The 23,209-nt window shown below is 35.3% G+C and overlaps 1 protein-coding gene across 3 annotated transcripts in view; it reads left to right on the forward strand.

Annotated features, from left to right (window-relative positions):
- Nucleotides 1-22,152, forward strand: part of LOC101718819 (bile acid receptor-like) — a 27,829-nt gene extending 5,677 nt beyond the window's left edge. Inside the window, exons 2-11 of one of the 3 annotated variants that reach the window (XM_087213294.1) lie at nucleotides 708-834; nucleotides 2,561-2,923; nucleotides 4,987-5,127; nucleotides 8,511-8,644; nucleotides 8,735-8,839; nucleotides 8,972-9,071; nucleotides 10,024-10,137; nucleotides 10,731-10,856; nucleotides 11,019-11,080; nucleotides 20,911-22,152. In XM_087213294.1, the coding sequence (XP_087069420.1) occupies nucleotides 771-834; nucleotides 2,561-2,923; nucleotides 4,987-5,127; nucleotides 8,511-8,644; nucleotides 8,735-8,839; nucleotides 8,972-9,071; nucleotides 10,024-10,137; nucleotides 10,731-10,856; nucleotides 11,019-11,080; nucleotides 20,911-21,033 (1,332 nt within the window). In that variant the 5' untranslated portion in view covers nucleotides 708-770 and the 3' untranslated portion in view covers nucleotides 21,034-22,152. Of the gene's footprint in view, nucleotides 1-707; nucleotides 835-2,560; nucleotides 2,924-4,986; nucleotides 5,128-8,510; nucleotides 8,645-8,734; nucleotides 8,840-8,971; nucleotides 9,072-10,023; nucleotides 10,138-10,730; nucleotides 10,857-11,018; nucleotides 11,133-20,910 lie in introns of all 3 variants that reach the window. The other 2 variants (XM_087213293.1, XM_004854123.4) reach the window with 2 other exon arrangements.
- Nucleotides 22,153-23,209: the final 1,057 nt, after the last annotated feature.

The following is a 23,209-nucleotide window of genomic DNA, read 5'->3' on the forward strand; positions in this document are numbered from 1 at the left end:
GGCCTGGCCATTGCATCTTTATCATGAGGCCTGTTCTTCTTTAGATGCGCCTCCAGCCACAATTCTGACCTCCTTGAGAGCCCAGGTTCTTTCTGACTGTATATTAACTTCTATCTAAGTTAGTTGCCTATAATACTATGACAAAAAATTTGGAAGATTAAAAATGCTATAAAAGCTATTGTTTTTCTATTATTTAATTCCTCCATATTTGTGAAAAAGTCTAATAATCTTGGGAATCAATAATCTTGGGAATCAGGAAACCACTAGAATAATAATCTTGGGAATTGTGTTGGGTTTTAATACACTAATTAAATTCAACAATTCTGAAAGATTTTACTACTTCTGTTTTTCAAAAGAGGAAGCTAAGGTTTAGGGAGGTTTAATAAATAACATGAGTGGTGAAAACAGTGTATGAGGCCTGATTTCAAATCTTAGTCCACTTTCAAGAGTTATAATGATTACTACAAAGATTTATTATGCTATTTGTAAAGTGTTGAGCAAAAAGATATTGAAAAAATATTTTTAATTAAATATTAAATAATATGGTATATAGAGATATGAAAAAGCAATATTTCCCAATTAAAGTATAAATATAAATCTAAGTTCTGCTAAATTTTTTATTTTTAAAAGCTCCATTGTAATTTTATAAAATCATACTAATTTAACAATTACCCTCTCAAATTGTCTGCAAAATTTTTTTCCATCAGGTTTTATTCTGAAATGTGCAGCATTGTCTGAAGTGAATGAAGCAGTGCTAATTGGACTAGAGAATGGCATATACTTATGTCACTACAGCTGATGGGCACTGTCTTGCTGAACCTGTGCAGTTCTACGGTTCGTAACAAATACAATAAAATAGTAAAACATTTTTGGGGGGTGTTATGGTTAACTACAGAGATTTTCTTCCAAAAAAAATTAACAAATGAACAAATGACCTTCAGTTATTCCCTATGAGAGAAAATAATACATTTCAAGAATCAGTCATATATTGTAATCCAGAGTCAAAGATAATGAGAGAAAGGCACAATAATCTAAAATTTTATTTAATTTTTTTATGGTGACTCTTTAACTTTTTTATTTTTATTTTTTAAAATAGCAAAAACATTAATTGGTACCTTTTTGACATACATAATGATAACACTCATCATAGGGAATTTGCACCTGTACACAATACGGAAATAAGGACTAAAATGTATAATAGATATTGGGAAATGGGAAGAAAATGTTCAAATGGGAAGGGGAACAAGGGAGGGGAGAGGGAGAAAGGAAGGAAGGGACAAGAAAAGAAAAAGTGAAAATAGAAGAGAAAAATGGAAACAAAGCTTTTATACATAGGGAGGGGAGGAGGACTTGGGGGGAGAGGGAGAATGGGAAAAAAGATGGGAGGCATTGTATACAGGTGCAAATATTACTTAACTTTTAAAAAAGAAATTAATATGCAAATTCGAAGTTATTTTTAGTGGTTAGCTAAAGCTAATTTTTATGCAATTTAGTTAATACCATTCACAATAGCTATTCATACTTAAAAATTTTAGTCTTAATATAAGAATCTTGCAAAATGGAAAGAGAGAGAAAACAATGCAAAAAACAATAAAAATTTTCTACCAAAAGACCAAGGAGATACTATAAAGTTAATCTTACATACAGTTTTTTGTTTTTGTTTTTGGTACCGGAGATGGAACTCAGGACCTTGCGCTTGCTTGCGAGGCAGATAGCAGAACCACTGAGCTAAATCCCCGGCCCCTCTTCTTCTTCTTTAAAGCCACATTATTTTACTGATCATTTTTCTCTTACCTCAGATTATTTGGTATGCATTCAATACCTAGCATTAATTATAGTGGGTGCTATAAGATTGTAAGTTATGTGAAGTAATAAAAATTATGCTTTTTATCAGTCTTAGTGGTAGAATTTTGGGGAAAATAAGTTTATGTTATTCAGACATCATATGCTTTTATTTACAGATAGTGTTATCTAAACTGTATGAACGAGAATATGTTTAATTAGTTGGGTGTGGTGGTGCACATCTGTAGTCGTAGCACTTGGGAGGCTGAGGCAGGAAGATAGCTGGGAATTCAAGGCCATCCTGGCCTACATAGTAAGACTGCCTCAAAAAACAAACAACCCCCACCACCAAAACATAATATTACAAAGTAGGTAAAAAAAAGTAGGTATCCTCAGATAAATAACAAAATGTAATTAGTAATTTAAATCAGGCTACAAAAGGCAAAGGAGAGTGTTAAGATATAGTAATAGGGCTTTCTGATTAGATAACTAGTAAAGTTGTGTTTCAGTTTTTCTTTTTCTTTTTTTCTTTTGCAAGGGTCAGATAATGATTTCCCTTTCTTCCAGTTTAAACCCCTGCATGCCTCCGGGATGGTAGCATTTATCGTGTATTATACTTTTTTTTACTGTATGTCCAGCGTGCTGGACAGCAAACCCCTGGGATAGAGTGAACATGTTGAACTAACCCTGTTTGTTGAGTGTGAAACACTTTGAAGTTTGAAAGCAATTATGAAATTTTGACTTTTCATCATTTATTCTGTTTTGTTAATAAAACTAGAGATTTTGCCAGAACAAGTCAATTATCAGCAGCACGACACTGATTTTCAAGAATCACCTTATTGTCATTATCCTACGACTCAGTTGCCTCCAGTTTTGCAGTCTCAATCTTTACAAAGTAATTGCAACACCTATTGCTTGAATCAACAGTACAGTGATGATGGACAGTGTGTATTTGATCCATGTGAATTAAATAAACCCACTTTTGTGGTGACTCATGATGGGGAAGATGGATACCCTAGAATGAAAAGGTCCAGACCAACTTGTTCTTTGCGAATGAAAGGACAAGAGGAAGTCTGCGTGGTTTGTGGTGATAAAGCATCAGGATATCATTATAATGCACTTACCTGTGAAGGTTGTAAAGGTAAGGATCAAGTTAACACAAAACTGAAATCTTAGGGTCCACTGAACAGTCACGAAACACTAGGCGGGTGAGAATACTCTTCTTAGTAAAGTGTGAAAAACAAAATCAGAGAGGATCATGACATGTTTAAAGGGATCAATTCATGGGATGAAAGACATGAAAATGAAAAGTAAGTTTAGGTTTAATTTTCAATTTCCTCCTTCTCCTTTTTCTTCTTCCTCCTCCTTTTGCTGTGCTGGGGCACTGAGCTATGCCCCCCCACCCCTCTCTAAGTTGCTAAATTGCCTCAGTTGGGTTTGAACTTTTGATCCTGCCTCCTCAGCTTTCCAGAGTGCTGAGATTACAGGAGGGCGCCACTGTGTCCAGCTCGAATGTTGACTAGTATATCTTTTTATGTGGTTGATATAATTCATGCAGTTAGAAGGAATTTGAATTAAATAATTTCTAAGATTCTATTTTTTGAAATTCCTGTTTGAAAGCAAGTTGGAAGTCTGAATGTGAAGACCAATACTAATAACAGAATTTGTAGAGTCAAATAGTCTCTGATTTTGAACAGTTTTGAGGATTTTGAAGCATATTTGCATTCTTTTAAATGTACAAGAGCAAGGCTAGAGGCACAACCTGCATGAGGGCCTGGTTTTGATCTCTAGTACTACCTCTCCCACTCCTTCACAGTGTTTGAGACTGGAGCTGAAAATGATTAGGCCTAGGTAGGATGGCTAAACATGTTTATTAGAGGTTCAGAGTGAAATTTTACTGTCAGAAGCTTACAACTCACTCTGGTAAAGAACAGTTAAATGAGGTAACAGTTTTGTAAACAGAATAGCTGGGCAAATATTTTTTATTCTTGAAATGCAGGCTCTTGCTATTAAAACTCGGTTGAACACTGAGGTATAGTTCTAAAAACCCAAGCTGAGCTTTCTGTTCCCTTTGTTGAATCTAAAATAGGAAGTTTCTGCTCTCAAGTGTCTACTGAAAAAGACCTGGTAGGCTTTAAAGAGGAGCATTGACCACACTGATAAACTTTATTGTTCTGAAGGGAAGGAGAGAAAGCTAGAAGGGATTACTGCATAGAGCAAGAATAAAGAAGAGCTGGGTGTGGTGGTACATGCCTATAATCCCAGCACTCAGGTGGCTGAGGCAGGAGGATCACTAGGAGTTTGAGGGCAGCTGGGCTACATAATGAGCTCCAGGCCAGCCTGAACCACATAGCAAGATCCTGTCTCAAACACAACCAAAACAAAAACAACCCCCCCCCCAAAAAAAACAAAAACAAAAACAAAAACTAAGAAACAAACAAATGAAAAAAGGAGAAAATAGCAAGAGGAACTGCTGTACTGGGTTTAGGAAGTAAAAGAGAAAAAGCATCCTTTCTCCCACCAATCTTGGCTCCTTCTGTGTCTCAGACCATATAAACTGCCACACTTTCTCATCTGGGAAGTGATAAAGAAGGGAGATGGACAGAGGAGCAAGTTTGGAGGAATATTTCTAATTTAGAGGCTTGAAGTGGAAAAGTGAAGAAGGAAAAATATTTTTCTTGTAGTTTTATTTCACACGACCACATATTCTTTTAAGGGAACCTTGAGAGATGCTTCAAGGGAGCTTTATATTCTATGAAACACAATTTTAGAAATGCTTTATGGTGATATATTGTAACCATATTAAAATAGTGTGGGTTTTTTTTTTTGACACAAGGTTTCAGATTTATGGCGATCTTCCTGACTCAGCTTCCCAAGTGCTGGGATTACAGGCATGTCCCACCATGCAGGCCCAATCATACTAGAACAGGCTGTTGTCTTAGTGTGAAATAGCTATTCAGTTTAATTTCCAGATGTGATAATTACAAGGAATAACCATGGAATAAAACATAGCAGCTAGGAAAGGATTAATTAAATTTTCAGATAAATGTATATTAACCAAACCTTTTTATTAAGGGAAAAACATTTTATTGAAATAATTTAGGTCAACTGGATTACTTAACTCTACTATGAAGACATACATTATTACAAATGACAAGTAACTAAAATATGTATATTAAAATCTAAAAATTTGTTTATTATTAGGTTTTTTTCGACGTAGCATCACCAAGAATGCAGTATATAATTGCAAGAATGGTGGTCATTGTGAAATGGACATGTACATGCGTAGAAAATGTCAAGAGTGCAGACTGAAAAAATGTAAGGCAGTAGGAATGTTGGCAGAATGTAAGTCCATTTTTGTTTGGAGTTTTAATATTTTTCTTATCTTCATACATTATTCAAGCCATTTTGAACATTTACATGTTTGGAGTTAAGCTATTTTTCTGAAAACTGACCAATTAAAATAGCTAATTACCAATCTAATTATTTTCATAAATCCTGTTCTATACTAAATTTCTCTACTTTTAGAAATACTTATATTTTCTTCTTAATTAGAAATTCTTATATTTTAATGTTTCTTAAGCTAAGGTGACATAATACAGCCAAAACCCCATAATTTTAAATTAGTAGTTCCCCAAAGCATACATCATATCTAGGTATGTAGAGCTTTCTAACAATTAACACACAAGTGTTAAAACTGAGCTTCACAAGCAGGAGATCTCTTACCCTTGAGTCCATTCTACATTCACTATATTTCTTGCTTAAATTGTTATTATTATTATTATTATTTTTTTTTGTGGTACTGGAGATCGAACTCGGGTCCTTGCGCTTGTGCAGCAGGCAGCGAAACCACTGAGCTAAATCCCCAGCCCTCTTGCTTAAATTAAATGATGTCATTTAATCCTTGGAGACATGAGCATTATTTCCTGAATTCTGCCTATTGCTTATGGATCAAAATCTCAGGTGATTTGTAATTTAATTTTTCTCTATAGAGTACTATTAACATTTTATGACTAATCTAGCCTTATCCAAACTATTATTACTTTACACTTATGTTATTATATTGTTTTCTTTCCAGATATTCCTCTATTCTTTCTAGTTCAATCTACCTTGAACTGTCATGATAATTTCCAATTATAGACAATCGCCTTTTCATGTGGCAGAGAGAGGAGAGAGTAAGCTCTCTGGTATCCTTATTTATAAGGAGATTAATCCAGCATCAGTGCCCACCCTCATGACTTCATCTAAATGTAATTACTTCCCAAAGGCTTTACTTCAAATAGCACGACACCGAAGGGTACAGCTTTATTATCTGAAGTTTGGGAACACAATCCAAGTCATATTAATTCCTCATAAATTACCTTTTAATTGATACCTAAAAATGTATGTGAAAGGGAACTCACGTTCTTCTGTGGGAATCTATAAATAAAATCTGCCCTCCTTCCCTATAAACTGTAAGAAATTATGTCAAGGTTGAGAAAAGAATTGATATGATTGTAGCTACCATGGTAAGTGGACATGAGCATTATTCAGGTGTTATTTATGTACTTTCAGATTCCTGCTATCATGACCATAGATCTTCATTTGCACTGTGTTAGTGTTCTACCACTGTGACAAAATACCTGATATAAAGAAAGTATTTTAACATTAAGGAAGAAAGGTTTATTTTGGCTCATAGTATCAAAGGTTTCAGTCCATGGTCAGCCATGCTTTAGGCTTGTGGTGAGACAGAAACATAGTGGAAGAGTGGAAGCAGAGGGAAGCTGCTCACCTCATAGTGTCCAGAAAGCAGAGAGAGATGGAAAGAGCCAGAGAGAAGGGGCCAGGAACAAGATATAATCCCCTAGGTCACACCTTAGCAGCCGCTCCCTTCAACTAGGTCCTACTTCCTGTGTTTGTCACATCTCAATAATGCCATCGTCATCATGATCTCATCATTGGATTAATCCACTGATGAAGTTAGAACCATCATGATCTAATCACCTTCCAAAAGTTCATCTTTTGAACATGCGAACTTTTGCGAGGCAGGGGGCGGAACCACTGAGCTAAATCCCCGGCCCAACGTATGAGCTTTTTCAGGGATATTTTAGATCTAAACCATAAAATACACTTACCCTTTTGAATACTCAGTGTATTTAGTACTTGATTTGTCTTTTTAAAGCTTCATAATTGATGATAGAAACCTATAAAACATCTTTGTACATTACTCCCTTCCTTTCTTTTGGAGCCTTGATTGCCTTATCATATGCCAATACTTTCAGTATCTTGTTCCTGATGAGTTCTTTTCTGTGTTTTAAAGTGCTGTGTCCATTACAAAATATGGTACTCAAGACATGGTCTTATATACATAGAATGGAATTCAGGTACTTCCTCCTAGTTCCTGTGGTTATAGGAAAGAGTTCTTCAGTTGAAATTCTTTACCATCATTTCCCCTTGCCTCTGTGTAAGATTTTATCAGTTTATTTTTCTTCCTTCCATGATCGGTTTAATTTTATCTCTCTGGTATTCTTTTTTTTTCTGTAGGGGACTCTTCTTTCTGTCAACTACACTAACACTTCTTATAAATACATCTCTTTAGTAAGCCACCTTACAATTAATCTCATCTGATTCTAATGACTTCTTATCTGTATTTCATTTTTGCATTTGTGTATGCAGTTCAAATAATTTTTATATTTACTTGGTATCTTTTAAGTGACTTCATATTTTGATGTATTCTTGCTCCCTAACAAAATAATGAACTCATTTAGAAAGGGGCTAAGGTTTTCATTTTGTTTTCCAGCTCTGCTTCTGGTGTAACATTTTAATATAATAAGTGTTTTAAATGTTTATGAAAAATTACAGTTATAACACAAGGTAAGTATTAATATTTGGTTAATTTTAGTAGTGATTTATGATAGCTGCTGCTGTTCAGGTAGAAGTAGCAGTTGAAGAATTAAAAATCTATGAGAGCAACATGCCCCAAATAGAAATTGTTTACCTTATAAAAACAGCAGAGAAGGTTGGTCAGTGGAAGAACACTTGTCTACCATGAGTGGAGCTCTGGATTTGATCTCTGGCACTGCCAAAAAAAATTATATATATATATAATTATATATATAAATATAATGTATATAAAATTATATGTATATAAATATAATATATATAATATATATACTTGCCTTGTTGTAAAGGAAAAGAATTTACTTAGCTCATTTAAAAATCATGTTATTCTCTTGACCTTATGTTATAAAAGTCAAGAATAAGCCTGAGAGGACCAGCATATAGCTCAGTGGTAGAGTACTTGCCTAGTATGTGAGGGCCTGGGTTCAATCCTCAGGATTGCCAAAAAAAGGGAAAAAATAGCAAGATATAGATAAGGTAGTGAATTGCTCTACTAGATGATTCCCTTTATTAATGTGGAAAAATGTATTCTATATTGATTCTAAGATACAATTAATGTGTAAAATTTCCATATAAAAATCTGAACTTGTAATTTGGAGATGGAGAATTAATTTTTAATCTCTGTTTGGGATGACTATGTACTTTTAAGTAGATAAGATAGATATAGAAGGAAAAGGAGAAAGAACTGTAGTAAGCATAACATATATGAGCAAAAAGAAGGATTCTTTGTAAAAAGACATCTATGATCATATATATGTATATATGCAATATAAGACAATTCTTTATGAAATCCTATAATGTTATTTTTCATGCCAAAAACATTTTTAATGACTTTTGTAATATCACAGGTTTGCTCACAGAAATCCAGTGTAATTCAAAAAGACTTCGAAAGAACTTTAAGGAGAAGAATAATTTTTACTCTAACATCAAAGTGGAAGAGAAAGGAACAGACAACAAACTTGTGTCATCCACTGGAAAAATGGCAAGACTTTTCTTGCACAATTTTTTCTTTTGTTAATGAAATCTTGTTCAATAAGTATGAATTATAGTTTCCCTGTATTTTTTTTTATAGATTCAGGAGAGCATGGAATTAACTCAAGAGGAACATCAGCTTATTAGTAACATTGTAGCTGCTCATCAAAACTATACAATTCCTTTAGAGGAAACAAAAAAAGTTGTATGTATTCATCACTGGCAAGAAATAATTTATAATTATTTATATTAGACAATAAGAGCATAAAAATAACAGTTTAAAATTTCAATAGTTATTCGAATCAAAATAACATTTATATTTTTAAAAATGTATTAGATGGAGGAAAATGCCAATCCTAAACTGAGCTTTGTGCAACTCTCAGAGACAGCAGTTCTACACATGCATGGGCTGATGGATTTTACCAAGAGACTCCCAGGTATTTACATTGGCTTTGGAATACATTAATACTTAAAACCATCTTTTATGAAAGGTCCTGCTTTAAAAGAAGGGAACACTGTAGGAAAACAAAAGGTTTTGTTTTTCCCTACCAGTGCTGCTTCTAACTGCCAAAACATGTTTGCTTTAATTAGGCGGGTGAAAGTCTAAATACAGTACATAAAAATATTATTCAAATGACTTCAGAGCCTTGAAGTCAAAACAAATATGCTTTGGTTGTATGTTTTATTTAATTTTTGGAAGTGACTTTTTTGTTTTTCATTTATTAAAAATTTTTATTATTAATATATTTTGTGTGTTTTTTTTGAGGTAGGGTCTTGCTATGTACCCCAGGCTGGCCCTGAATTCATGATCCTCTTTTCTCAGTTTCCTGAGTGCTGGGATTACAGGCAATATTCCACAAGGCTTGGCTTATTTTTTAGACAGAACATGAAATACAGAAAAGTCCCTATGGGATACTAAAAAATCATGCCACTGTTGGCTAAAACTTAACTATCTATTTACAGGTACAGTTACTCATAGAAATAAAAATTTGAAGACTAAATCAAATATGCTCATTTTGTTCTTGCCATAGGAAAAGCATTATCCAGTTCCATAGGAAAAATATTACCCAGTTCTAATAAAAGTACTCCAAAATGTTACTATGTGTAATAAAAATTTTATTTAGATTTGTAGTTGCATATTGTGATTATTCTTTAGGTTTTGTTTTGCAGTTGATGGAGATGGAATGAGGCTTTTTTTTTTGCAGTGCTGGAACTCAAATTTAGAGTCTCTCACATGCTAGCCAAGCGTGACTCAGCGACATCCCTAGTTCTATGTCATGATTTTTCTGAGGAGAAATTTATGATTCATAAGTAAATAAATACAATGTTGAATATTGTATCTTAAAATTATCTTTTCATTATTTATTTCTTCCTGATATTTTCTTAAAGGGTTTAAAAATTTGACCATTGAGGATCAGACTGCATTACAGAAAGGATCAAAAATTGAAGTAATGTTTCTTCATGTGGCCCAATTTTACAGTCAGAAAGACGCAGCCTCTGAAAGTAAGAAAGCCTTTATTTCTTTCTTCTTCCTTCCCTCCCTTCCTCCTTTCCTTCCTCCCCTCCACCCCTTTCTCCCCCACGTTTCTAAGAGGGTCTCAACTAAATTGTCCTTGACCTCTTGGGCTTAACTGATCCTCTGGCCTCAACTTCCTGAGTGTTGGGACTACAGGCATACACATCTAGCAATAATGCTTTTTAAAAAATGTTAATATCAAGTTATGTTCAATTTAACAACAACTTACATAAAATTGAGCTATTTTTAATTATATTTTTGTTTTACCAGGTGATAGAGGAATAAATATATCATAATAGCTGCTTAGAATTTTCTAATACATTGGTTTAGCTTTGTTTTTCTTTTATAGAAAGCCAATCTTTACTGTACAGCATCATAGAAAATACATTTATGGAGGGTCTACCATGCAATCTCTCTATGATATTAATCTAGTTTAACGTTTCAATGACAAAAATTATAAAGCTACTATTCGTTGGGAAGGTTTTCCACATAACAACTATTCTGGATTGTGACAGACACTGAATATGCTATTTGTATAAGGATTAGAAAAAAATCAGACTAAATTTTTCCCTTTTACTAGGTACTATGGGAATGCTGAATAATTCAGCTCATACATTGAATGGTCATAATCAGAGTGGTGATGGAACTATTAGTTATTCTATGGAAAAATTTTGCAGTGAAGACTGCCCTTCTGCTACTCTAACTGGTAATACACATAATATAAAATATCATATTGGTTGATAAAATTTGGTCAGATATAATGTTTAATTTTCTTATACTGTATCATTTTGAGAAAAATGATAATAACAACATGTTTGATTCTCTACTATGTTCTAATGAAAATTCTTTTTTGTATTAACCTTTTTAGGTGTCATTGAAGAATTTATTGCTTCACTGTTTTATTTCTACAGAAGAATGAGTGGACTTAACGTAAGTGATACCGAATATGCTCTGCTTGCAGCAACAACTGTGCTTTTTTCAGGTAAAACCCATTTAGTAGTAAAAATCTGGATTAAATTTGTCACTGAAAAATGAAGATAGTGGTTTTTATATTATTATTTTATTTTCAGTATTTAATTTAATTTATTTTATTTTTTATTTTTGAGATGGGAGTCTTACTGCCAGGCTGGTCTTGAACTTGTGGGTTAAAATGATCCTCTTGCTTCATCCCTCCTAAGTGCTGGGACAACAGGAGGTCCAGCTTATTAAATTACTAATTGCAGCCAAATGTGCCAATTTTGTTTCATCACAATTTCCTTCTGTATGAGAACATCCCTTAAAGCTCTGTGTAATCTCTGTGTAATTTTTTCTGTTTTGGCTTTGTCGAAAGACTTGCACATTTTTTTTTTGGTACCAGGGATTGAACTCGCGATCTTGAACTTGTGAGGCAGGCAGCAGCACCACTGAGCTAAATCCCTGGCTTATACATGTAGTTTCTTGTACCATTTCAGAAAATTCAGCTGAGTGGCTTTTGATTTCTTCAACCTTAGTGATCCCTGGATTTGCTTTGGGCGAGTTAGAGGTGTTGGATTGTACCTTGCTTCTATGTTTTCTCCTTTCCTTCCTTCCTTCCTTCCTTCCTTCCTTTCTTTCTTTCCTCCTTTCTTTTTTTCTTTCCGCATTCAGGCTTGTAAATTGCTTATAAATTGGTAGGTAGCTTTTTTACTTATCCAGCACAGATATGGGCTCTGACTGTCTCCCCTGTCTACAAGCGAGAGTAGAGTCATGCCTTGAATTGGACACTGCCATAAAACTGTAGACACCAGAAGATAATCATAGGCTTGAAATCACAGAAAAATTTCTTATTTTCCTTGTTTTTGTTTTTTTTTGTGTGTGTGTTTGTTTTTGTGAATGTAAGCATTGTGTTTAGTTTTTCAATTTAAGCAAGGATTAGATAGGAAAACAATAGGAGTTTATTACAGAGAAGGAAGCAAGCATTTTTAATGTGTCTTAAAACTATTAGTATTAGGGTATATAAATAAACCCATTCATAGGTCAGGTAAGTCATAGTTACTGTACATCCCTGACTTACAAATGTGTTCTGTTCAGGGAGAACATTCATAAGTCGGATTTGTTTATAAGTTCAACAAAGTGAGTCTTATACACCTTTGTCACAAATATGCAGTGTACATTGCTTTGTGCTTCCTAGCAGTCCACTCCACATCATTGCAGCTTTTCCTCTTGCTTCCGGACGTCCTGGCCTCTGACTGAGCACTGTGCTACTGTGCGCTATCGCACTGTACAGTAAGCACACAGTAGCACAACTGTGACAATGACCAGTGGCATGTGAGCTACTTCCGTGATTTGTTCATATCTGTGAATGTTCACAATGTGATATCTGTTCATATCTGTGAAAATTCGCAACTTGAATGTTTGTAACTTACTGTATTACCTCTTTACAACAAAATATTTTTTCCTGAAAAAACTAATTGTTTCAAAAAATATATTTCGTTTGTTTTGTTTTATTTTTTGAGACAGGGTCTCGGTATGTAGTTCAGACTAGACTTGAACCCACTATGTAGTCCAGGCTGGCCTCAAACTCATGGTGATCCTCCTGCCTCTGCCTCCCAAGTGCTGGTTATTACAGGTGTGTGCTATTATGCACGGTATGTTTAAAATATTTTAAATGGTGAGCAAGTATAACCCTCAGTCACTAAAACTTACCATTTAAAGTTCATTTTTTCAACCTGTGGACCTATACTTTGACAAATATTCACTTCTAGATACTTATTGTCCCTTTAGAATAATCACTGACAAACTTATTGAAGGATCAGATACCTCTCAATCTCATATCACAGTGATATAACTATATATAGTGATAAAAGATCAAGATATGTATAAACAACCAGGCCAGGAATTTAGCTCAGTGGCATCATGCCTGCCTTGCAAGCACATGGTCCTGAGTTTGATCCCCAGTACCAAGAGAAAAAAAAGAGAATGAAAATATAACTGAAAGATATATATAAATAACCTATGAAATATAATAATACCAAACACATTTATAGATTTTTAAGAAGCCATGAATAGATGAATTTATGCTTAGTGAATATCTTCAGTATTTTAATTATGAATAACTCACATTTTACTTATATTCATGTAATTTAATCTTTAACAGTTATTTCTACATTGCTTACAAAACACAGGACATGAGAAAAGCACAAGTCAATATCCCAATCCATTTCTTTACCTGAAGAAAAAAAAAACCTCTCAAAAGTTGTAGTTAAGACCTAGAAATTGCATCTCACATATCTATAGATATAATTCTGACTGGCTAATGCAGGCAAATTGTATAACAGTTCTGAAGGCAACTTTATATTTTGTCTTTGAATTTTTGCTTAAGTCATGTGAATTAGAAGCATTAAGGCTTTATAAGGGTTATGCTTTATAGAGTACTCTTTATTTATTTATTTATTTATTTTTATTACTGGGGATCGAACTCAGGTCCTTGTGCTTGCAAGGCAGGTGGCGGAACCACTGAGCTAAATCCCTGGCCCTATTTTTAAATTAATTTGGTGTAAATAATTTAAAAACACAAATACACACATGTGCATGAATATACATAAAACAAAGATTTAGATTTGTCATTTACTAACTTTTAAAAAGTTACATTATTGGCATAATTTTGATTTTACAGTGCTAAGCAATACTTAATCCTGAATTTGTATGTATGTAGGTAGGATTTCTGATTATAGTTAGGTGAGAAATTTATATCTCCACAAACAGAAGTTTTGACAATATTTAAATTTTTTTATTAGGACATGTTTGTAATTCATGCCGTTCACAATCATCTTGGGGAGTTGTTTACACATACATATTTAAGCTTGTTTCTTTTTTTTTTTTAAATCTTCTTCCCCTTCCTTCCCTCCCTCCTCCTCTGGTTCCCCATCCCCTTTTTCATAATGTTGATATTACTTGTCTTAGCTCATGTTATGGCATATAGTGTTTACATGAATTGGAGTTATTAGGTTCTTATACATGGTGTATCTTTATTCTTCTAATTTCCCCTCCTCCTCACCACTCGCCCTTCTTCCCTTGGACCACTTCCCTATAGCAAGAAATCTGTCCCTTTGTCCCTTTCTGCCCATTCTTTATCATTTTCTTTGTTTGTACTTTGCCTCATTCAAATAAGAGATACCATACCGTATTTAAGCTTACGTGTCTGGTTCATTTCACTCAACATTATGTATTTCAGGTACATCCATTTGCCCACAAGTGTCTCAAATCTGTCATTCTTTATAGCTGAGTAGTATTCCATTAAACATAGATAGCATTTTTTTTATCCAGTCATCTGTTGATGAATATACAGGGGTGCTTCCAGGATTTAGATCTTTTGAATTGTGCTGCTATAAACATTGGTATGCAAGTACTGCTGTAGTATAATGACTTAAGCTTTTTGGGGGGAAGATACCTAAAGGGGGATAGTTGGGTCATATGAAATTTCTAATTTTAGTTCTTTGAGAAATCTCCACAGTGATTTGTATTGCACTTGTACTAGTTTATATTTCCACCATCAATGCAGAAGGATTCTTTTTTCTCCACAGCCTAGCTAGAATTTGTTATTCTTTGATTTCTTGATGATTGTCATTCTTTCTGGACTAAGATGGAGTTCTAGTATTATTTTAATTTGTGTTTCTCTAATGGCCGGAGATATTGAGCATTTTTTCATTATTTGTTGACCATTTGTATTTTCTCCTCTGTGAAGTGTCTGTTCATTTCCCTTGTCCATTTCTTGACTGATTCTTTAATTTTAGGTGGTTTAATTTTTTTGAGTTCTTTGTATATTCTTTTTTTTTTTTGGTACCAGGGATCAAACTCAGGTCCTTGTGCTTGCACAGCAGGTGGTGAAACCACTGAGCTAAATCCCTGGCCCTCTTTGTATATTCTTGATATCAGTCCTCTGTCTGAGGAGTAGCTGGCAAAATTTTTTTCTGTTCTAAAGATTGTCTCTTCACTCTACTGATTGATTCTTTTGCTGTACAGAAGCTTTTTAGTCTGCTACAACTCCATTTGTTGATTCTTGCTGCTATTTCTTGTGTGATTGAGGTTCTGTTTAGGAAATCCTTTCTTACACTCATGAGTTCAAGTGTTTTACCTATTTTGTCTTCCAGAAAGTTTAATGTTTCTGTTTTAATGTTTATATCTTTGATCCATTTTTATTTAGTACATAGTGAGAGATATAGGCCCAGTTTCAATCTTCTGCAAACAGATAACCAGTTTTCCCAACACCACTTGTTGAATAGGCTATCTTTCCTCCAACGTATGTCTTTGGCCCCTTTGAAGTTTTGACATTATTTTGAAGCACGATCAGTTTAGAATGAACCAAGGACTGTTAGGCAAGATGGAGAGAAATATAAATCCTTTATAAGAAATTCACGATTTTTTGTTTTGGTACCGGGGATCAAACTCAAGTCCTTGTGCTTGCGCAGCAGGCGGCGAAACCTCTGAGCTAAATCCCTGGCCGAAGGAAGCTCATGATTTATCTGAGTGGCTACATGGTCAATGGGCATTCAAGGCTCTTGCTGGTATTTGTCACTAATCAGAAAAAGAGCAAGGAAAACAGCTATAGATATTATCCTGGAAAAAGTTGCTTATGGAATCTTAAGAACAGTTGCAGTAAATCTGAGTGCGCCTTCAATTATACAAGCCATGCTGTATCCAATCACTTTTTAAAACTAACAGGTCATTAAAACTTTTCTAGGGACTTAGAACATAGCACAAGCACGTTTTATTCCCAAGCAAATCACAACTGAGATCACTAAATACACCCATGTCTCTCTCTAGCATCTTATTGTCTCTGTCTCTTTTTTGGTACCAGGGATGGAACTCAGGACCTTGCGCTTGACAGGCAGGCGCTGTGCAGCTGAGCAACATCCCCTTCCCCTCATTGTCTCTTAATCAAGACTTTTTTGTCAAATACAGTTCAAGAACTTTGAACTCTCAAAATAACTCATAAAGAAGTCCCAGAGTGGCTCAGAAAGCCCCCAAATGGCTCACACAAAACCCCAAACAGATTGAATAAAAACCCACCAAAGACAAAGTAAAGGAAGGACAAAGCCTTGTATCTGTGTACGATGGGTCTAAACCTCCAACGGAACACTGCAATATTTGTCCTGCTTTGAAATGGGAAGCTCCCTGGTCAAAGTGAGTGCCTTGTGAGATCTTAAAGGAGCAGCATTGTCGGCTCCAGTGGTCTCTTTGTCATAGAATCCTGGCTGAACAGGTTCAGTTAGCATGCATCTTCTAGATGGTGCTGAAACCCTGCTCCTCGTCCTACAATAAAGCTGGTTACAAAAAGAGAAAGATAAACTGAAGCAAAGCAAACCAAAGAAACCAAATTAGTACTCTAACCCAACAAAACAAATATTGGAACTTCTTTCGACCTTTTAATCTCTTTTTACATTAGTCAGAACCCCAAAATGAATTGTAGGACATCCAGATGGCCCCATATGGTGAAGGTGCTTACCTCACCCCAGATAATCCTGCTAAGTGACCTAAGGGAAATCTCAAATGGTGGAGTGCATTTTCCAGTAGGAAAGCAGAGCCCTTTAGCTTCCCAAAGAACCTTTTCCTTTTATCAACTGAACCATTTATAGACAGCAGATCCTACGAACAAGAAAGAACAGAGAATCCCCAGGAGCAAAAGTATTCCTGGCAGCTCCTTAAATATCCCTCCAGTTCCAGTTATGGGTTTGGCTAGTCTCAAGCAGCCAGTTTCTTTGCTTGCGTACCTGCTGCCTTACTGGAGGAAATGGGGTGATCCAGGGCTCTCAGGAGCTGAGTCTGTTACCAGACACTCAAGTCTGTACATTTAGGTGGGTTTTTTTTTTGTACATTTAGGTTTATTTGCTTCCCACTAACCAAACCAAATGATGCCATTTATTTTAGTGAAAAGGAAAAAGTTTATTCAAAGCTACCTCTGAGGAAATGGAGTAACCTTGTTTCCCTCAAATCACCATCTCACTGTGTCTAGGCATTCAAGAGTCTTTCAAAAATATATTTTATCTTTTTTTTTTTTTTGGTACCGGGGATCAAACTCGGGTCCTTCCACTTGCGAGGCAGGTGGTGGAACCATTGAGCTAAATCCCCAGCCCCATATTTTATCTTTTTTCATCAGTACACATTTGTAGTACATGCATTTTACAGTCATCTTGGGGTGGGGGTACATGTACATAATACAGCCTGTTTCTTTTTAAAATTCCCTTTCCCTTCCCTCCCTCTTCCCGCTCCTCTAATTCTCATTCTTGTTGATATTATTAATCTTAGTTCATGTTTATGGCATATAATGTTTACATTCACTAAGGTTATTAGGCATATCTTTATTCTACGTATTTCCTCTTCTGCTCCTCTCCACTCCTCACTCTTGTTCCCTTAAACCCTTTCACTATTGAAAGAGATCTACCCCCTTGTTCCCTTCTACCTATCTTTTATTACTCTCTTTGCACTTTGGCTTGCTCAAATGAGAGATACCATATGGTATTTAAGCTCATGTGTCTACTTTATTTTACTCAACATTATATTTTGCAAGTGCATCCATTTTCCTACCAGTGTCTCAAATTTGTCCTTCTTTGTAGCCAAACAATATTCCATTATATACCATATTTTCTTATCCGATCATCTGTTGATGGGTATACAGGCTGTTTCCAGTATTCAGCTATTGTGAATTGTGCTTCTATAAACATCAGTATGGATATATCACCAGAGTACAATGTCTTAAACCCTTTGGGGAACATACCTAGAAGAGTGATAGCTGGGTCATGTGGACTTTATAATTTTGGTTCTTTGGGAAATCTCCATATTGATTTCCATAATGGTTGTACTAGTTTATATTCCCACCAAAAATATAGGAGAGTTCCTGTAATTTCAGGTGACTTAATTTTTTTGAGTTCTTTATATATTCTAAATACTAGTTCTCTGTCTGAGGAGTAGCAGGAAGAAAATTTTTTTCCCATTCTGTAGGCTGTCTGTTCACTGTAGTTATTGGTACTTTTCCTGTACAGAAAATGCTTTGTAGTCTGATATAATCCCATTTGTTGACTCTTGGTGTTATTACTTGTGTAATTGAGGTTTTGTTTAGGAAATCCTTTCCAACACCCATGTCCTCAAGTGTTTTACCTATTTTATCTTCCATTTTATTTATTTATTTAGACAGGGTCTTACTATGTAGTTAGGCTGTCTTTGAACTCACTATGTAGTCTAGGCTGGCCTGGAACTCAAGTGATCCTTCTGGGATTCCAGGTGTGCACCACAACACCTGGCTATTCCAATATGTTCAATGTTTCTGTTTTAATGTTTAGATTTTTTTTTTTTGGTACTGGGGATTGAACTCGGGACCTTGTGCTTGTGAGGCAGGCTGTGGAACCACTGAGTTAAATCCTTGGCCCTTAATGTTTAGATTTTTGATCCATTTTGATTTTAATTTAGTGCAGGGTGAGAGAAATAGGTTCAATTTCAATCTGCAAACAGATATCCAGTTTTCCCAGCAGCACTTTTTGAATAGTCTATCTTTTCTCCAATGTACGCTTTTGGCCCCTTTGTCAAATATCAAATAGATGAATGTGTCTGGGGATGTTCCTGTACCCTCTCTTCTGTTCTATTGATCCATGTTCTATTTTTGTTCCAGTGCTGTGCTGTTTTTATCACTATTGCTTTGTAGTGTAGCTTGAAGTCAGATATTGTGAGGCCTCCTACTTTGTTCTTGTTGGGCAAAATTGCCTTTGCTATTCTGGGTCTCTTCTGTTTCCATATGAATTTTAGAATTGTTTTCTGTAATTCTGTTAAATATGCTGTTGGTATTTTGAGTGGGACTGCATAGAAACTGTATAACTGTTTTGGGAGTATGGCCATTTTGACAATCTTGGTTCTGCCTATCCAAGAGCAAGGAACATCTTTCCATTTTCTGATATCCTCTTTGATTCCCTTTTTCAGAATACTGTAGTTTTTTTTTTTTAAGGGACTTTCACTTCCTTGATTAGACTAATTCTGTGGTAGATAGAAAAATAATGTCTTTTCATGAAAAAGAACAGCTCAAAAGATATATGAAAGCTAAATCAGCACTCCTGAAAATATCCTTGGTGGAAAGAACAAAACTGACACAGCTAAAAAGTCAGATAAATGAAAAAGCCAAGTAAGGCCAATGGAGAAACCCAACAAAAAATAAAGGGAAAAGAAAAACAAAGGAGTCACCACCAGAGAAAGGAGGCAATGATAGTAAATAATCAGCACATCTCAATAATGTTTCTCAATGTTAATGGCTTCAACTCTCCAATTAAAAGACACAGATTGGCAGACTGGATCAAAAAACAGAATCCAACACTGTTGCATTCAGTAAACTCATCTAATCCAAAAAGATATTAATAGACTAAAAATAAGGTTGGAAAATAATATTTCATGCATTAGGACCCCCAAAACAAGCAGAGGTAGCAATTTTAATCTCAGACATGGTGAACATCAAGCTAAAACTGATTAGAAGGAACAAAAAAGGGCACTTCATAGTAGTTAAGGGAACAACCCAACCAGGGCCTTTTTAATAATGAGACACAGAGGGGAGTGGAATACCATAAGACAGTACATCTGCAGGCTTACTTTATCACTCTCATCCATTTCAGCTTTCTCCCTCACTGGAAAGGAAACTGGGCCTCGGCCTCCTCGGACCGGTATCTGCCTGGTCTATCCCTTTCATGTGGGCTGAGGAGAGGATAGGGTAGTGGTTATGCGTGAGACATGAGGAAGCTTAGAGAAGCTGTTTGTCTAGCCTGGACCCTGACCTCCTGGGGCCAGCATTTGCATATTCTGTCCATTCATCTGAGCTGAGGAGGTTCATTTTGTAGGCCTGAGGGAATTTGGACAAGTTGTTTGTGTGCAAAGAAGAAAAAAAATTTAACTTTTAAAGCTTCATTTTGCCATGTTAATTACACTATCCCTTTTTCTTACTACACCTCAGCCACACTGTTTTGGACACAGATATTCACTGAAAATTTCAAGCAGGCTCTTGCTACAGGTTCTGCCATTCTTGATAATCCTTTTGCCTGAAAAGCTTTTCCTCCAGGTAGCCACTTGCCTCCTTCTTTAGTTTGGTCTTCTGCTATGTCATTTTATCTCTGATTGGCTTTTTAAAATAGCTACTATCCCTCTACCCTAAATTCTTATCTATTTCTCTGTTTATTTTTCTCTACATCACTGTCTGTCATCTTACATTTTTACTTTAAAATAAAACATTCTTTCCTTCTCCACTCCTTCCAGATCCAGAATGTAAGCTTAATGAGGGCAGGTGATTCTGTCTGTTACGTTCACTGCCACATCTCCAGCACAACGACTGGAGGAATGAAAGCTGCCTAACCACTAAGAAGTTCTTGGTTGACACATATTTTACAGCTTTAGAAGCTTGATCTTTCACTTACTGTTCACCTTGGAGAAGTTACTTAATCTTTTAAAGTTTCAATTAAGCCTCTGGTTGCACTTATATTCTTACAAGTACTTTCTCACTGTTCCTTCCTTTGTGACATTGTAGAAATTAATTCTCTAAGCTTCAAGAAGCTCATCTGAAGGCTGGTGGTAAAAACAGAACTTCTTTCATAGACTATCATGAAGATTAAATAAAATAATTGCACAGAGGTCAGTTGCTTAGCATAATATGTGACATATATTAATGTTTTGGTAAATATGTTATTTTTATTATTTAAAATCTACATTGTTTTATATGAATTCACCATAATCTACCACTTTTCAACAGAGACTAAGATAAATATGATGATATTTTTCAGATCGTCCATGCCTTAAAAATAAGCAACATGTGGAGAATTTACAGGAACCCATTTTACACATTTTGTATAAATATTCAAAGATTTATCATGCAGAAGACCCACAGCATTTTGCTCGTCTCATAGGGATGCTAACTGAACTGAGAGCTCTGAGTCACAACCACTCAGAAATACTTAGCACGTGGAAAACAAAGGAGCCCAAACTGACTGCTTTATTCTCTGGGAAATGGAATTTGCATTCACATGGCTAAAATTTTAGAACGTTGTGGTTTGTACTAAATTTTCTAAATCTAAATTGAATGACTGGCTTAAAGAATACAAACAAGACTGGTATGTTACCAGTGGACCACCCTAAAATGGACAACATCTGTGCTCATCAAATTTTGTGGAATATAGGACTATCACTAAATGGACATCCAGGATTCTTTTCAAGATTGGACTCAAAGGAAGCAATGGCTATTGATTTTGCATAGTTCCATCAAAGGGAACCATAATAGTTGTTGCCTAAAGAAACTCCACTTATTTCATTTAGGTTAGTAATTTATAGACGTTAAAAAACAGCTAGCTAGTGGAAACAGTTGCAATTAGGATAAAGCAGTTTGTGAACCTCATTAATTAGGGCCAGACTGATAGTATAAGGAACTAATATTTTAAAACCTGTTCTTATTGGCACATTATTTTTTTTTGGTACCGGGTATTGAACTTGGGTCCTTGCTCTTGTGGGGCAGGGGCGGAACCACTGAGCTAAATCCCCAGCCTGTTACTGGCACATTTTATGAATTATTAAAGGAAAGCAATGTTTTGTTAACTTTTATCTTATCTTAGTGTCTTAAAAAAAGAGATCTTTCATAAGTCCACATTGAAAAATTTGTGATGCAAGATATTGAAAAATTAAAATAACAAATTTAAAAATTATTTTAACATATAATTAGCATGATTTTCTTCTCATTCATATAGAAAATGTTTTGACATCTTTTCAACATCTTCTGTAAGAACAATAAAGTTCTTAAAACCTGAATTTACCACAAATATTTTAGTCCTTATAGGAACTGGATGATAATATATTAAAATAAACTTCATATGAGATACTACATAAAAGCGAAAAATTCTATGGTGGCAATTTATTTTGAATGACTAGATATTCAAGTAAACGAAGTGTTGTGAATTTAAGTTGTCATAATATTAGGCCTCTTTCTTGAGGGCTCACACTTTATTTTCTTTGAGACTCCTTTCCAGGGTCTTACTGATGAGTCTTGGACTTCTTTTCAGTGATGAGTCACCTACTTGGTGGGCTCACTTGCGGTTTCCACTCTCTTTAGGATAACTCCTCCAACTTTATCCAATGACATCTTGTGTGAGCCAGCCTGGAGGTAAACTGAGGCATGACTTTGGACTCTATTTGATTCTCTGTCTTGGTTACTTTTCTCATTGCTAAGGCACCCAAAGTTAAAGGAGGAAAGGTTTATTTACCTTACATTTTGTAGATTTATTAGATTGATGTAGCTCACAGTTTGTAGAGGTTTCAGTCCATAATCCAAGGCAGGGTGGCATGGGAGAGAGGCAAGTAATCACAGATGAGAAAAAAACAACCCTAAAAACTCAGTTCACAGCAGCCAGAAGGCAGCAAAAGCAGCAAGCTACAAGGCACAAGCAGGACCCTCTTTCTGTCCCTTGTATTTTATCCATCCTTAGGGTGGGTAGCACTCACACCCAGGGTAGGGCAACCTTAATCCTAGCATCGCACCAGGAATCAGTCCCAGTATCACATCCTTGATCCCAGCAGCACACACTCTAGATCCAGCCATCTCCAAAAAGCCCCATCTATGACTGCATGAGGCTTTGGGAGAACATCTAGATACAAGCCATAACACTCTCCTTCCTTGATTTAAGGACAATGAGGAAGAAAACAACATGACAAGTCATCCTCACATACAATGGGTAACGGAAGAATCAACATAGATGACTGTAAGACCTACAGTGGGGCACACCCATCCTTTTGGCAGGTGGTCACATGATTGTCTTCAAGGAAAAGAGAAAATACACAAATTCCAGATACTTTTCCCTTTTGATCTCACATCTGCTTGTTCCTTTATACTTCTTCTGTGAAATGAGAACAAGAAATATAACAATAATATATTTTTTAAAACCTCCAAAATATTGGGAGTAGCATTTTGGTGTTCAATAAAGAAAAAAGAGCATAGTTGAATTCTTTTTTTACTATTGCACAACCTTTTCCAAAACTGTCATATTTTAAAAAGTTGACAATTAGTCTCACTTTATTTATTTATTTAGAGACAGGGTC

Source organism: Heterocephalus glaber, unplaced genomic scaffold (assembly GCF_053883595.1).
Source record: "Heterocephalus glaber isolate CG9 unplaced genomic scaffold, H.glaber_assembly_v1.0 deba00001442, whole genome shotgun sequence".
Taxonomy (NCBI): domain Eukaryota; kingdom Metazoa; phylum Chordata; class Mammalia; order Rodentia; family Bathyergidae; genus Heterocephalus; species Heterocephalus glaber.